The following is a 14,421-nucleotide window of genomic DNA, read 5'->3' on the forward strand; positions in this document are numbered from 1 at the left end:
TATTACGTTCTGGTGTCATCACCCATCACTAACAGTTGTGCAAAAATATAGCACATAGGCATGAGATATCCGTAGACATCTTTAGCCAGGTCGTACTAAAGAACTCACTGACATTAAATGTAGCACCTGACAGTGTTCCACATGTTCTAATAAAGGTGCCTGAAGACATGGAGTGCCTGTGCCATTTTTCTAATACTGGACTTTATTATCTCTTGGGCTTGCACTGGCCCTTGGTTCAGCTAAGCACCCTGTCTTAAGTGAATTGAGTGCGTTTCCTTTTCCATTTTTGCAATTAAACATAGCACTGTCATAGGATACCACCTTTTCCACAAATGTTTAAAATTACTGCAATACTAGTTCTGCCACAGGGAATTCCAAGTGCTATTACTGTAAAGTGGAAGCATCTAGGAGAAACAATAGCCCAGAGACAAAATGGCCGGCCAGGTATACTCATCGAGCGAGGGGAACAAGGACTGAAGCATTTAGCACATACAAATCATCTGTTGTATCATTCACTACAGAGTTCCAAACTGCTTCTGTAGCAACATCAGCACAAGAAATGTGCATTGAAATCCTTATGAAATATGTTTCCATGGCTTACCAGCTGTACATAAGCCTCACATCAACATGCGTAATACCAAGCGTCGGCCGGAGTGATGTAAGCATGCCACCACCCTGAACTCTAAGCAGCAGAATTGTATTCTCTTGATATGCTTCATTATCTGGAAACCTGATGAAATAATCTGGTTGTGGTGGATACTAGGAGCAGGCTATTTACCAAAATGCATAGTGCCTACTGTAAAATTTGAAGAAGGTGGGATAATGGTTTGGGGCTTTTTTTCTGGGTTTTGTCCTAAGCCCTTCAGTTCCAGCAAAATCGGATCTCAAACAAGCTTGTATAGGTATGGTGGTCAAAAGCCCACATATGTTTGGCCATACAGTGTAACATTTGAATCAGTTTTTTAATTTTGCATTCAATTTGCATTATCTGCAATTGTATTTGTTTTTCTTTCCACACGATTTATGAAGAGTTAATCATTAAACAATTTGCATGGTAACTGAACAATCTCCCATAACAAGAGAATGAATAAAAATAATAATTAAATGTTACCTTGAGCGAGTCTAAAAACTTCATATCTCCAAGCATCTTTTTGGAAGCAGGCCAAAAATCGTCAATCGTTTTTCCGTTCGGATCCAGTTTTTTTTCTGGTTTAATTCCCTTAGAATAGATGCAGTGTTATGGAAATGAGTTAAGAACTGCTGTACATCAATGTTTAGAAAATTAATAAACCAATATTATTAGTGGAAAGGCTGAATTTTAATGAAGCAGCAATTTGACCTCTTATAACAGGAGATAAATCCAAATATGTAAATAGCTCTAATTTAAAAGCATAGTAATGTATTATGCCTGAGCCCACTGATAACCTCAATTCATTAGTAATAATAGAAGTATACAATAAATAATTACATGAATGAAAAAATGAAGACTAGGACACATATTAATAAAATTTTCCTGAGCGATCGCTCCTTTTGCGCTGTAAGAATATAATTAATATATAAATGCTTGTTCTGTCAGACATAATTACGTAATGTTTACACATCATGAAGGTCACAATTTGATAAAACAATAAGATGAATATGGCTCCTTTTTAAATTTTACATGTCTCTATCCACAGCTTTATTTTGAGAATATGAAGAAAAATGAGATATGGGGACTTAATTAAAGATTGTATTGTAGTGAATTAAAAACGGAATAGCTTAATTTGGGTTGAACTGAAAAAAATGTTTCAACTATTTTGATTTATGTTTTGTAATTTGGTTTAAATTTATCAGTTCACTGTTAGTAAATAAGTCCTCTATATTAAATGATAATACGTGTGTTAAGAATCAGTCTGGGCATTTTAAAGTAGTCTGGAGTCCTCAATTTGGATAAAATTGACTAAACTGGGAATTGTATAGACGTGACTAGGACATGTCTAGTTTAACCCCTTAAGGACACACGACATGTGTGACATGTCATGATTCCCTTTTATTCCAGAAGTTTGGTCCTTAAGGGGTTAAAACAAAATAGCCATGTTGGAAAAATTCTGCGATTTTTCATTTTGCTTATTTCATTCTATAGTTGGCAAATCTCTAATCAATTTCTATTATATAGACATAACTTATATAATTGCTTTCATTTTAATTGCACAAACAATTTGCAAAGGGATGCATATTTGTTCTGTATTAACCCAGATTAGCTGCAAGTTTGGAGCAAATGCATCAGGAATAAGACAATAAATACCTAAAATGTACCTTAATTTGCCCATAACAGATCATGGAAAAAATTATTGGTTTTAGTATGATTTTGGGGAAAACGTCACCAATTCCATTAAGTTAAGTATTATCCCTAACTTATAAAAACATATGCATCCCTAAACTTGTATTGAACATCACATACTTTACATCACAAAAAGGTTTCAATGAGTAGCTGCCTCAACAGAACATGAGAATTACGATTCATGTTGTTGTAGATGTCCGTAATTGTTGTGTGCATTACGTCTGTGTGTCTTTCTGTGTGTTTGAGTGTTTTTGAAAGATGCGCCTATCCATACTTTGACCTCATTGGGCCAAAGGCAGTACTGGAGGAAAGTTTTACCATGGATAAATCGTCAGAAAACTCACAAAAAAACACATTTATTTTATTTGTAAATATAGTGCTTTGCTTAAGAATTGCTTTAGATAGGGTTTGTAAATAAGGAACTTATGAACTTATATGTAAATTATTCTGCAATTTTGATTTGTCTTCATTCTTGCATTTAACTTTCATTTCTCAGTATCTCAGAGATTCTTCCACTCTGACTTTCTAGATCACGAGTTTACAGGATTTACTTATTTTAAAATAGAGCAGCATGAAAACTGGACTTTCAGGGATTATATCGTAGGTGTTCTCAACGTTGGCTTACCTAGAAAAAGATTAAATTGATTCCACATGTAAAATAAACCAGTTCTTAAGGACCACCTATAATCTAGATGTTGTTGCTTTTCCCATTGGAAAATCATTGAGTTTTCCTTATAGCCTTAGTAGCCCTTAAAGACTAAATTATCAAGCGTTGCTATTCTAACCACACATAGCTACTAATCGAATAACTAATATCAACATGTTACTTTTCTGTCAGCATATCTTAACAATAGCATTAACTTCTGATCTTAACTACAGGTTCTTAAATACATGAGTAATCACTTCAAATACTCATTCTAGGTAGCATATTAAGAAAATGATAGCCCTAAAATTGATAAACCCCTGTCAAGTGTCCACTATTCCTCATTTAGTCAGAAAACTATTGTGTTAAAATTTTTAACGTGAGGTGAAAATTCCACTTGATCATACAATTATTCTACAAAAGTAATTTCAGATATATAAACAAATACCTTAATAAATATCTCACCTTCAAGATGCAGATGGCAGCCAGGGTAATACGAACTCCGGAGGGAGGGTTCTGCATGGTTTTTAGAAGTGTGATATCACTGGCTTTTAATGTATCCAGTGCAGCAATAGAAGCATTGAGGGCTGGTATGGCAATGCTTAACTTCTGCTCGCATTCATCCTACGATACATGTAGAACACCATTCAGTAAACAGACAAAAATAAATTTGAAAAATAGCAAAAGCATTTTATTATATTACACATGTATCTTTATTTTAAAAAAAAAAGAAAAAAACATTCATGGAGCTGTTGAGTTTTAGAACATATGTCCTTTTAAATTTAACTACACTGTGTTTAACCCTTCTCTTTTTCTACATACCAGTATTACCTAGAAGGTAAATATCATCATAGCATTTATATAGGCCCATGTATAAATTACCATACCATGTTGTTTGGGCTGGATCACCTAAATATTAAAATAACTTTAGATCATTTAATGCAGTAGTTCCCAAACCAGCCCTCAATAAACCCCTACCAGTTGTGTCTAATGTGTTTTTTCTTCTTTTAAAAAAACACATTAGACACAGCTGGGTAATGCCTAAATCCTAGACTGGTAGGCGTGCCTTGACGACTGGTTTTGAGAACCACTCATTTAAAGGACACTAAAATGATTCTTCTGTATTATCTGGAATTCTTCTGGAATTTTCAAAATGTGCTATTTCATTTTTAGGTTAAATCTTTTCTGGTTCTCTGTTATTCAGTGTGAGACACTGTAGCAGAGAGGCTTTAACCCCTTAAGGACCAAACTTCTGGAATAAAAGGGAATCATGACATGTCACACATGTCATGTGTCCTTAAGGGGTTAAGCAGAGAGGCACCAGATGGAGGAGGAAAAAGGTTGTAACATAAAATGACAAGTCATACACCCACACATCAAAGCCCAGACTTTGGTTCCAACTTTACAACCTGTAGTGTTTCTATATTTGCTCGCAAGATACTGATGTGCTTTTATTGGCTGACACCTTCAGATAATGACATATGTGTCCTGATTGAATTGGATTTTAATGTCAGTTGCCAAGTCTGTATACACATTTATCAAAATACAGCACTGAATGAGAAAAAAACAGAGATACAGACAGGAACAAAGAGAGAGAACACTGTCCTAAAGAATGAAAACACAATAGTGAATATTGGTATCACAAGGGACGTTCCCAACGTCAAGTGTCACAATTATTCAAAATAATGTGCTCTAGAATATAAAACGTTTAAAAATCAATATTTTAATGAGTAACAGAAAAACGTTCCTAAGGTAAACTGTCCCCAGTGTATTTAATCCAGTGTATCGTGGCTAACTAGTAGCTGGTAGCCAGAGTAATGGATATAACACCTATGGAGGCGTGTACCTAGGGGGTGAGGTGGGAAACAGGAAAACTAATGGGGGAGGGTTGGGAGGACAAAAAGACACAAAGTGTAGCAGAAGATGTGTTGCCACGATAAGTGTGATCCACTACACCAATACTCCCATAATAGTTAAATCTCTCACTAAAATGGTAAGCTTGTAGTGACAACCATTCAAATAATTTGTCGGTTCCAGTACAGGTAGTCTGGATGGACCGGGATGAGGATATACCTCTGAGAATCCCTGTGGTCCAGACCTTATAGCCAAACTATTAGCCAGTGTCAAAGCCTCAGTAGGAAATCACTTAGTGAATCTCTAGCGCTACAGGAAGTTAACCAAGTTATCCTGAGGTGGTCACTGTAATAATGTATCGTTATAGATACTGTGTCACAATGGGGATGATCCGTACAAGTGAGTCTAGCTGTCTCAGCAATTTCACAGGTGCTACGGTATGCAGTGTAGCCCTTGGCACCACACCAAGATACTTTGGGGGGTCCATATAGAGGGATAACTATTGCACGGATCATAGAAATCCTATTGATCCTGATAGTTCTCAATGCTACAGAAGTTTTGTTGGATAGATACGGAGTGTGGTAATATCTAGTCCAGCATAGGGTGATAGCTGAGAGAGCGCCATAGAGATACAAATCAAAGCCTTAGGATTGCTACAAAGTAGGAAAAAATGCCTTCATGGGCATTTAGTCATAGGAAAGAGAGGTTTAGAAAGGGTTTGAAAGAACTTGCTGGTATAAAAAGTAAGTACTGGCAGAAAGTGGCTATAGTACCAGATGGTTGGCACCACAAACGGTATGGAGCTCAATACTGCTCGTCACTTACTACCATCAGGTAAGTATGCTGACGAAAGTGCAGAGAGCTTAGTAAAAGTGTGTATGTATATACAACCCCGGTCGGAATAGCACTCAATACTACTCGTCACTGTACTACCTTCCCGGTACCACGGTCAGTAATGCGAACAAACTGGTTTGCTCAAAAACCCAGGAGGCAGTCATAGATGAGTATCTTGACGAGAGTACTAAGAGCTTTGTCGGAATGTCTAGAGACCCGACGCGCGTTTCGCCCTGTTTAGGGGCTCGTCAGGGGGAAAAAAAAAGAGATACAGACAGTTTTTAATATGTTACTCAGTGGTATAATTGACTGAAAAGCAAAGGTCCACCTTTAATATGTATACACTGTCACAAAATTCTTATGCTTTAAAAAAAAAATTGCTTCTATATTCATGCAAGTCTTACGAGAAGCGAGACTTGCCTATCTGAGTGCTCTGATCAAAACACTCTAACTGACATCTTAAAGAATCCGAAGACCTTTATTGAAGCTTTCCCACCTTGAAATCTCAGTTGGAGTAGAGCCTTATTTGGATTTATTTATTTTTTGCAGTATGTTTTTTTTTTTTTGCATTGGGATATTATGGCTATTTTTATTTTTATTTTTTATTATGGCTGGTAAACTAAAAACATAAGAAGTAAGAAGACATCTGAAGGTAAGTATGAGAGGGTAGGTAGGAGCATTTTTGTATTGGAATGCTTTGGACAAAATGTTTGTGGGTGCACAATTATAGACCCACTCCCCTTATGTCATTAATAACCATGTGGCATGTCCATCCTCACTTCTTTATTTTTAGATAGCCCCCACCCATTTTCTATGGCTGGAGGCTGGGGAAGAACATTTAGTGCCCCACCCAATTACATTTTAAAGCCCCCAACTTTCACTCATAGGTTGGGGCTGGGGGGAGACAGTTGGATGTCTTAATAAATAATAGAACCCACCAACCACTTGTGGGTGGATTTTAGCAAGTCCCCACCCCCAATTTTTTATAGCGCATCAAACCATCTGTCCATCTTCCATTTTTTTATTTTAACCCTCCAAATGTTCAAGGGTAGTAACATGGGGATGACCAGTGAGAGGATTTTTATGGTCCGTGCAGCTGACAAGCTAATTTTCAGGAATTTCTCACTATTTTTGGGCAGCTCAAAGTGTGTTTATGTACATATATTTTTTTTTACAGTTAATAAAATGTAATCAATTAAGGATTTTAGGATAAAAAATAGACACAATGTCACAAATATTTAATCTAAACCATGCTAGACTCCCAATAACACTAACCTATTAGATCATCATATATGTCTTGTTATCTTTTTCCACTTTCCTTAGAACTGTATCTGTCAGGTTAACTCATAACCCAGAAAAATTATCAGATGGCCCATTACTACTGCCTTCACTTTTCAAATGCCCTCGTGTAAACTGTCCATTCTTTCAGAGAATTTCTTACACTATGGTATTTTCCTGCATTAGAAAAGTCTGTCTCTACTGATAAAAGTCACTTTTGTACAGTAAAATTGTTCCTTTGGGCTACATCATCGTGTCTGCTGTGATTTACAGGATGCCAGCAACATACATCTTCTCATTTCTCAAAGCCTGAGGTGAATGTCCCATTTTCATTGAGCGGTTACTGAGACAGTGGGAATGTATTTTATTGTAACAGGTCTCCAAATATGATGAAATAGTGGTGGCAACAAATAAATAAATATATATTGTAATATATATATTACAATTTATATTATAGTTTACATGTCTGAAAATGTATGATGACATATTCATACTTATGAATGCACCCATATACTACTTAAATGGTCAATATTAAATATATGCTTTTTAGTTTTAACTCTTTTATTATCATGAGTTAAATAATCTACTAGTTGAGGAAATAGCTAAAATGACAATGAAGGGCGAAGTTATTATCATGGGTGACTTTAATCTTTCGAATGTGAACTGGAAAATCGAACCAACTCGTAAGGAGGCCATACTAGATTTAGTGTTAACAAATGGAGATTTAGTATCAGATATTACTGAAGGTGAAAGTTTAGGATCTAGTGATCATCAGTCAGTGTGATTTAATATAAGAACAGTAAAAAGACAAAAGAAAGTATATACACTAAAGGTGAAAGACGAATAACTGGAAGTGATCCCAGGTGTACTTCACAGCCACCTAAGAGAATATACACATAACCAAGAAGTGGAAACCACCCAGAATACGTCAGAATATATATAAAAAATAGAATGACCTGTATACAAGCGGGTCTTCCAAAATTGTGTTCTGTATAAATAAATTAAATGGCTAACATAGCGTAAAAAAGTTTAAATAAGAAATATAAATAAATGTGATATGAGTACACTCCCAAACAAACGAGGAAATCAAGCCTTTCACCCACTCAGGGGTACTATGATGAGTATGGGATGCAGGATGTAATTTTCTTCCAACCAGATATGTATAAAAATAAAGAAATCAAGTATAGTGAAAGTACGTTGTAAAAAAGGTATAATACATTTATTGGTCGCACTTACACTTTAAGAAGTAAAAAACAGCATGTCTCCAGATTATATGGACCTTTTGTAGTGTTCCAGAGTAGTAGTACTGGGAGTCCAAGGCAGATATAAAATATAACACAGTATAAAACAATAACAAATAAAAAGTTCACAAGAGCAAGTATCCAACGCGTTTCGTCCGTAAAATATTGGACTTCATCAGGGATGAAGTCCAATATTTTACGGACGAAACGCGTTGGATACTTGCTCTTGTGAACTTTTTATTTGTTATTGTTTTATACTGTGTTATATTTTATATCTGCCTTGGACTCCCAGTACTACTACTCTGGAACACTACAAAAGGTCCATATAATCTGGAGACATGCTGTTTTTTACTTCTTAAAGTGTAAGTGCGACCAATAAATGTATTATACCTTTTTTACAACGTACTTTCACTATACTTGATTTCTTTATTTTTATACATATCTGGTTGGAAGAAAATTACATCCTGCATCCCATACTCATCATAGTACCCCTGAGTGGGTGAAAGGCTTGATTTCCTCGTTTGTTTGTGAGTGCACTCATATCACATTTATTTATATTTCTTATTTAAACTTTTTTACAATATAAGAACAGTGACTGAGTCACACCACACAAAAACAAAAGTTTAAGATTTTAGAAAAACAGACTTTTCTAAAATTAGGATTTGGGTAAAGGAGTCCTTATCAGACTGGAGCAGTTTAAATGGAATTCAGGAGAAATGGGATTATTTAAACGTTTCACTAATGAAAGCAACAGAAAATTCCATAAAGCTTGTCAGGAAGAGCAGAAAAATTAAGAAACCACTGTGGTACTCCACAGAAGTGGCCAAAATAGCAAAAAACAAAACTTTGGCATTTAGTAATTATAAAAAAAACAGAGTGAGGAAGACAGACAGATCTATAAGATTAAGCAGAAAGAGGCAAAGCAAGTTATAAGAGCCTCCCATGCCCACACAGAAGAGAGAATAGCATAGTCAGTAAAAAAGGGGGATAAAACATTTTTAGATACATAAATGAGAAATGAAAAGTAAAACAAGGATTAGTTAGATTCAAAACAAAAGAAGGAATGTATGTAGAAGAGAATAAAGGTCTAGCTGACTGCCTTAATGAATATTTTTGTTCAGTATTTACATATGAAAATGAAGGAGAGGGACTTCAGTTAAGAAAAAGAACAAATGGGTCATTTGGTACATGTGAGTTTACAGAGGAAGAGGTTCTATTTCAACTGTCAAGAGTAAAGAAAAATAAGTCGATAGGGCCTGATGGGATACACCCAAAGTTATTAAAAGAACTTAGTGGTGTACTAGCAAAACCATTTACGGATTTATTTAACCAATCATTATTACAGGAGTAGTCCCAGAAGATTGGAAATTAGTGAATGTTGTACCCATTCACAAGAAAGGTAGTAGGGAGGAGTCGGGCAACTACAGGCCAGTAAGCCTTACTTCAGTAGAAAGTGATGAAAACCATGTTAAAAAACAGAATTGTTGCACATCTAAAATCACATGGATTTCAAGATCAGAGACAACATGGGTTTACTTCAGGGAGATCATCCCAAACTAATTTTATTCATTTTTTTGATTGGGTAACTAAAATAATAGATCAGGGTGATGCAGTAGACATTGCTTACCTAGATTTCAGTAAGGCTTTTGACACTGTTCCACATAGAAGGCTCATCAATAAATCTTTAAGTTTGGATTCTAATATTGTTGAATGGGTAAGATAGTGGTTGAATGACAGGCAACAGAGGGTTGTAGTGAACGGAGTATATTCGAAGCAAGGTCTTGTTACCAGTGGGTTACCTCAGGAATCTGTACTTGGACTCATTCTCTTTAATATTTTTATTAGTGATATTGCAGAAGGTCTTGGTGGTAAGGTATGTCTTTTTGCTGATGGTACTAAACATTACAACAGGGTTGATGTTTCAGGAGGGATAAGCTAAATGGCAAATAATTTAGGTAAATTAGAAAAATGGACAGAGCTGTGGCAACTGATATTTAATGTGGATATGTGCAAGATAAGGCATTTTGGGCTTAAAAACCCAAGGGCAGAGTCTAGAATATTTGATACCCTACCAACCTCAACATTTGAGGAAAGGGATTTAGGAGTAATTATTTCAGATTACTTAATGGTAGGCCAACAATGTAATAGAGCAGCAGGAAATGCTTGGTTGTATAGGGAGAGGCATACTTTGACACTAATTGACAAAGATTTCTGGTTTTGGAAGCATCATCTAAAGTGGGTAGCATTTAGGCTTGCAATGCAGAAATATAGCACATTAAATCACATTTTATTGTCCCAAATAATGACCTTTAAATAACTTTCATGAAATGCTATACCTTGATAAGAGTGTCTAGTGATGGTGCATGTATTTCAGATAAAATGGAAAATTGTGCAGGTGTAAACTATATATACCATATGCCATTATTTCAGGACTATACATTCATATCACAGTTTCGTGAATGATAAATATTGAATATAAATGTGTGTTTTCATACATAACTTATGGAAACTCTGCAGGCTTGCTACTATACAAGTTGTACTATAACACATACTAAGGTATAATAAATAATAACAGAAATGTTGCATTAAAGAGAACTCTAGGCACTATAACTACTATAGCCCATTGTAATAATTATGTTTCAATGTCTATTTGTACCATCCAATATTTTTTCTTTTAAACCTTTACCAGTACCCACAACTAACCCACAATTGAGCTCTCTCTGCCATCTTTACCTCCAAAAAGTGTTTTTTTTTTGTTTCTCCTCCTTCCCTCACTCTATTTACCCCCACCCCCTGCCTCACCTCCCCAGCTCAGGGCTTGTGCATGTACTCTGAGCCAGGAGAATGGTTCCATCAAATGCTTTTCTATGAGCATTTGATTGGACTACTGAGAAGGAGGCTGTGAAGTCAGCTGGACATCTATCCATTTGTGATTGGAGCAACTTTGGGAGACATATTCATTACATGTCAACGTTTTTTGGAAAATCAATCATTAAATGAACAATGTTCATATATTCTTTTTTATCAAATATTATGGCTTCAAATCTACAATTGTACCAAATTGTTAAAAGGGAAGTCTAAACACCATAAGAACTAAAGCTCATCGTAGTGGTTACGGTGCTACGTGTTTGGATGTTCATGATATTCAAACTTTGTTGGCAGAGTCTGATAGTGCTGTGGGTTGGTTGTGGGTACTGGTGAGTGTATTTTTTGGGGGATAAAATTTCTCTTAAAAGGTTTAAAAATAAAAATATTGGATGGTACAAATAGACATTGAAACATAATTATTAAAATGAGCTGTAGTAGTTATAGTGCCTAGAGTTCTCTTTAATGCAACATTTCTGTTATTATTTATTATACCATAGGATGTGTTATAGTACACCTTGTATAGTAGCTAGCTATTCAGAGTTTACATAAGTTATGTATGAAAGCACACATTTATGTTCATTATTTATGAATCACGAAACTGTGATATGAATGTATAGTCCTGAAATAATGGCATATGGTAGATATAGTTTACACCTGCATGATTTTCCATTTTATCTGAAATACATGCACCATCACTAGACACTCTTATCAAGGTATAGCATTTCATGAAAGTTATTTAAAGGTCAATATTTGTGACAATAAAACGTGATTTAATGTGCTATATTTCTGCATTGCCAGCCTAAATGCTACCCACTTTAGATGATGCTTCAAAAACCAGAAATCTTTGTCAATTAGTGTCCAAGTATTAAGAATTTCTGTTGTTATTTTCTAATCTAAAATGAAAATGTTGCTTTTTATGGTAGCATTTTATTAGTTGAGTAAAATACTTTGACATATTCCATTGTATCACATTCAGACTGGCTGCTTAATGTGATGAACAGGGAAATGGTGAGAAAAAAAATCATTAAGCAAAATTAAGAAACTACATCATTTTATAAACATTTATGACACATACACTCTTAATTGTCTTCGGTGAAGAGAAACTTCTTAATTGATGTCTTTTTTTTTTTTTGCTTTTCTTTTTTTTTCCGGAGAATTGTCTGCAACCTCAAGTTTTGAAGCTAGAGCCTGGAGATTAAATGTTCCACATGCTTAGGATATACTGAGTAACTATTAGCTCTCATTTCGAGCGTGCATCTGTTGTTTTATTATACTCCATGCTGACTTGTAGCTTCGAGGCATGATTGTACCAAGCAGCCAAGATAAAATAAGGGTAATGATAGTGGAACAAGCTGGCTTTAGGTATAGTTCATGCTTATCTCAATGGGTGTTAGTTGCAGACTATGAGATATTACAAGATGGAATGTTTTTGTGATGCACACTTTTGCATAATAGAGGTTATTGTTAAAAAAGTAACATGGAATTGTTTTTTTCTGATTCAACTTTTCACAGCATCAGAACAATAGAAAAGCATTCTAATGTAGATCTGAAGAATGGGAAATGCAGAGGGAAAAAAACGCTATTGGAATAGTGGTAACACATTCTCAAGTGTTGTACAACGGGTAAAGAAACAAAACAAACAAACAAACAAACAAACAAACAAGAGATAATGAATTGTCGCAGGGGAGTCAATTCAAACATGCGTAAATTACTAAAGTAAATTCACAATTTATTTCAAGGTTGCTTTGAGATGTATATCTTCTCAGGGTGAAGACCAGAAGATCAATTCTGAGTATGTATCTGAACGTAAACTATATAGAAGGGGAGTAAAGCTCTACCATGCAGCGCCTAACAAAATTGGTGTCACTAGTAGAGGCAAACTTACCCAGTACCAAATTGGGACTCCAGAGATCTCCAGGGGCCTAACCCCAGATTATATAGAAGACAAAACAAACACAGAACATACAGCTGTTAAAAAACAGATGTATCGAACTGCGTATGACTGGAGATAATAAAGTAGTCTAAAGCAAATAATACCATATATAATGAAAAAGCTAAATATCCCTATAAAACTTAAAAAATAGATAGAAGTATCATAAGCCCTTAATGATGATAATGTATCCTGATCTATAAAGGCAGTACTTATGACAACTATTCTGAGCTTTAATATATCAGGCTCTACGTTGTCGCTGCTATATTAAACTGATACATCCAACAGAGAAAAAGGGAAAGAAAAGTTGTAGTAAATATTAAATATCTACCACTTTAAACAATGCCTCCAGATTGTAGAAATACTTAATATAACTTCAAGGCAGTCCCAGTCGATGTATGGACTAATTTATTAACCCCAAAGTATCAATGTATAAAGTATTCCACACACAAGTACAGTAGAAAATGAAAAGAGAGGCTATAAATACATATAGTAGAAAGAGGTGAAAAACATAGATACCGTGAAGCTTAGAATGCTCACGGCATATCTATGAACAGAATGTTAGCCAGAAAAGATAGATAGTCAGTAACTAAAGCTGTCTAAACATGTAGCAGCCTAGAATGCAACATTGTATCTAATTACATGGATATAGTATTGCCTGCTTGGCTAAATATGACTGAACTTCTTTCAGTGGTAGAAAGAAAATATCTATCTATTTAAACATCAAACGAAAAAAAGGTGAAATAATTACAGTGCCATACTGTGAATAAGTGAAATGTCTAAAAGTTACAAAGAAACGCCTGACGCGTGTTTCAGTGCTATTCAAAGCACCTTCGTCAGTATATATCTGAACGTATAGAGGTATTTTGTGAATGGATAAGTACTTACAAACTATTTATTTGCTTTTTTATGCTTTAGTGGATTTTTTTTTTTTTTACTATTTAAAGGTTTTATTATTTCTAAGATATTGCATTTTTTTCTTCTTTGACTTTTTATTTGATTTTGTAATAAGAAATGAACTAATACAGAAATAATAATATAGAGATGGGTAGAGCAACCACATGATAATGCAATGTGCAAAAAAATAATAATTTGACTTTACTTGCATACTACTGAGTGTCATTATGATGTAGGAAGGAACAATTTTTATTAGGCAGATGTAAATGAAATAAAACACACAAAAAACTGAGAAAGCTAGGGGTAATGCCACAATTTGGCAAAATATAGAATAATGAATAAATAGAAACACTTAGGAAGCTATAATATAGCACACAGTTATTTATATTGAAGTCCTAAGAGGAGCAAAAAAGTCCAATATTTGAAAGTCCAAGTTTGTAGTGTGAAAATACACTTGCCAAAAGTGCTTGTCCACAAAGTGTCTGCGTGATACCCTTGCCAGGGTAAGTTCAGCAGTGGAATCCGTATGAAACAACAGAAAAGGAATAATAGGGTA

At 35.0% G+C, this 14,421-nt stretch overlaps 1 protein-coding gene across 1 annotated transcript in view; it reads right to left on the reverse strand.

The window, feature by feature from the left end:
* Positions 1-14,421, reverse strand: part of LOC134601623 (dynein axonemal heavy chain 3-like) — an 875,684-nt gene that overhangs the window by 162,700 nt on the left and 698,563 nt on the right. Inside the window, exons 55-56 of the mRNA XM_063446141.1 lie at positions 3,429-3,587; positions 1,112-1,219 (exon numbers count right to left, since the gene is read on the reverse strand). Coding sequence (XP_063302211.1) covers positions 1,112-1,219; positions 3,429-3,587 — 267 coding nt within the window. The remainder of the gene's footprint in view (positions 1-1,111; positions 1,220-3,428; positions 3,588-14,421) is intronic.

This window comes from Pelobates fuscus, chromosome 3 (genome assembly GCF_036172605.1).
Source record: "Pelobates fuscus isolate aPelFus1 chromosome 3, aPelFus1.pri, whole genome shotgun sequence".
NCBI lineage: Eukaryota > Metazoa > Chordata > Amphibia > Anura > Pelobatidae > Pelobates > Pelobates fuscus.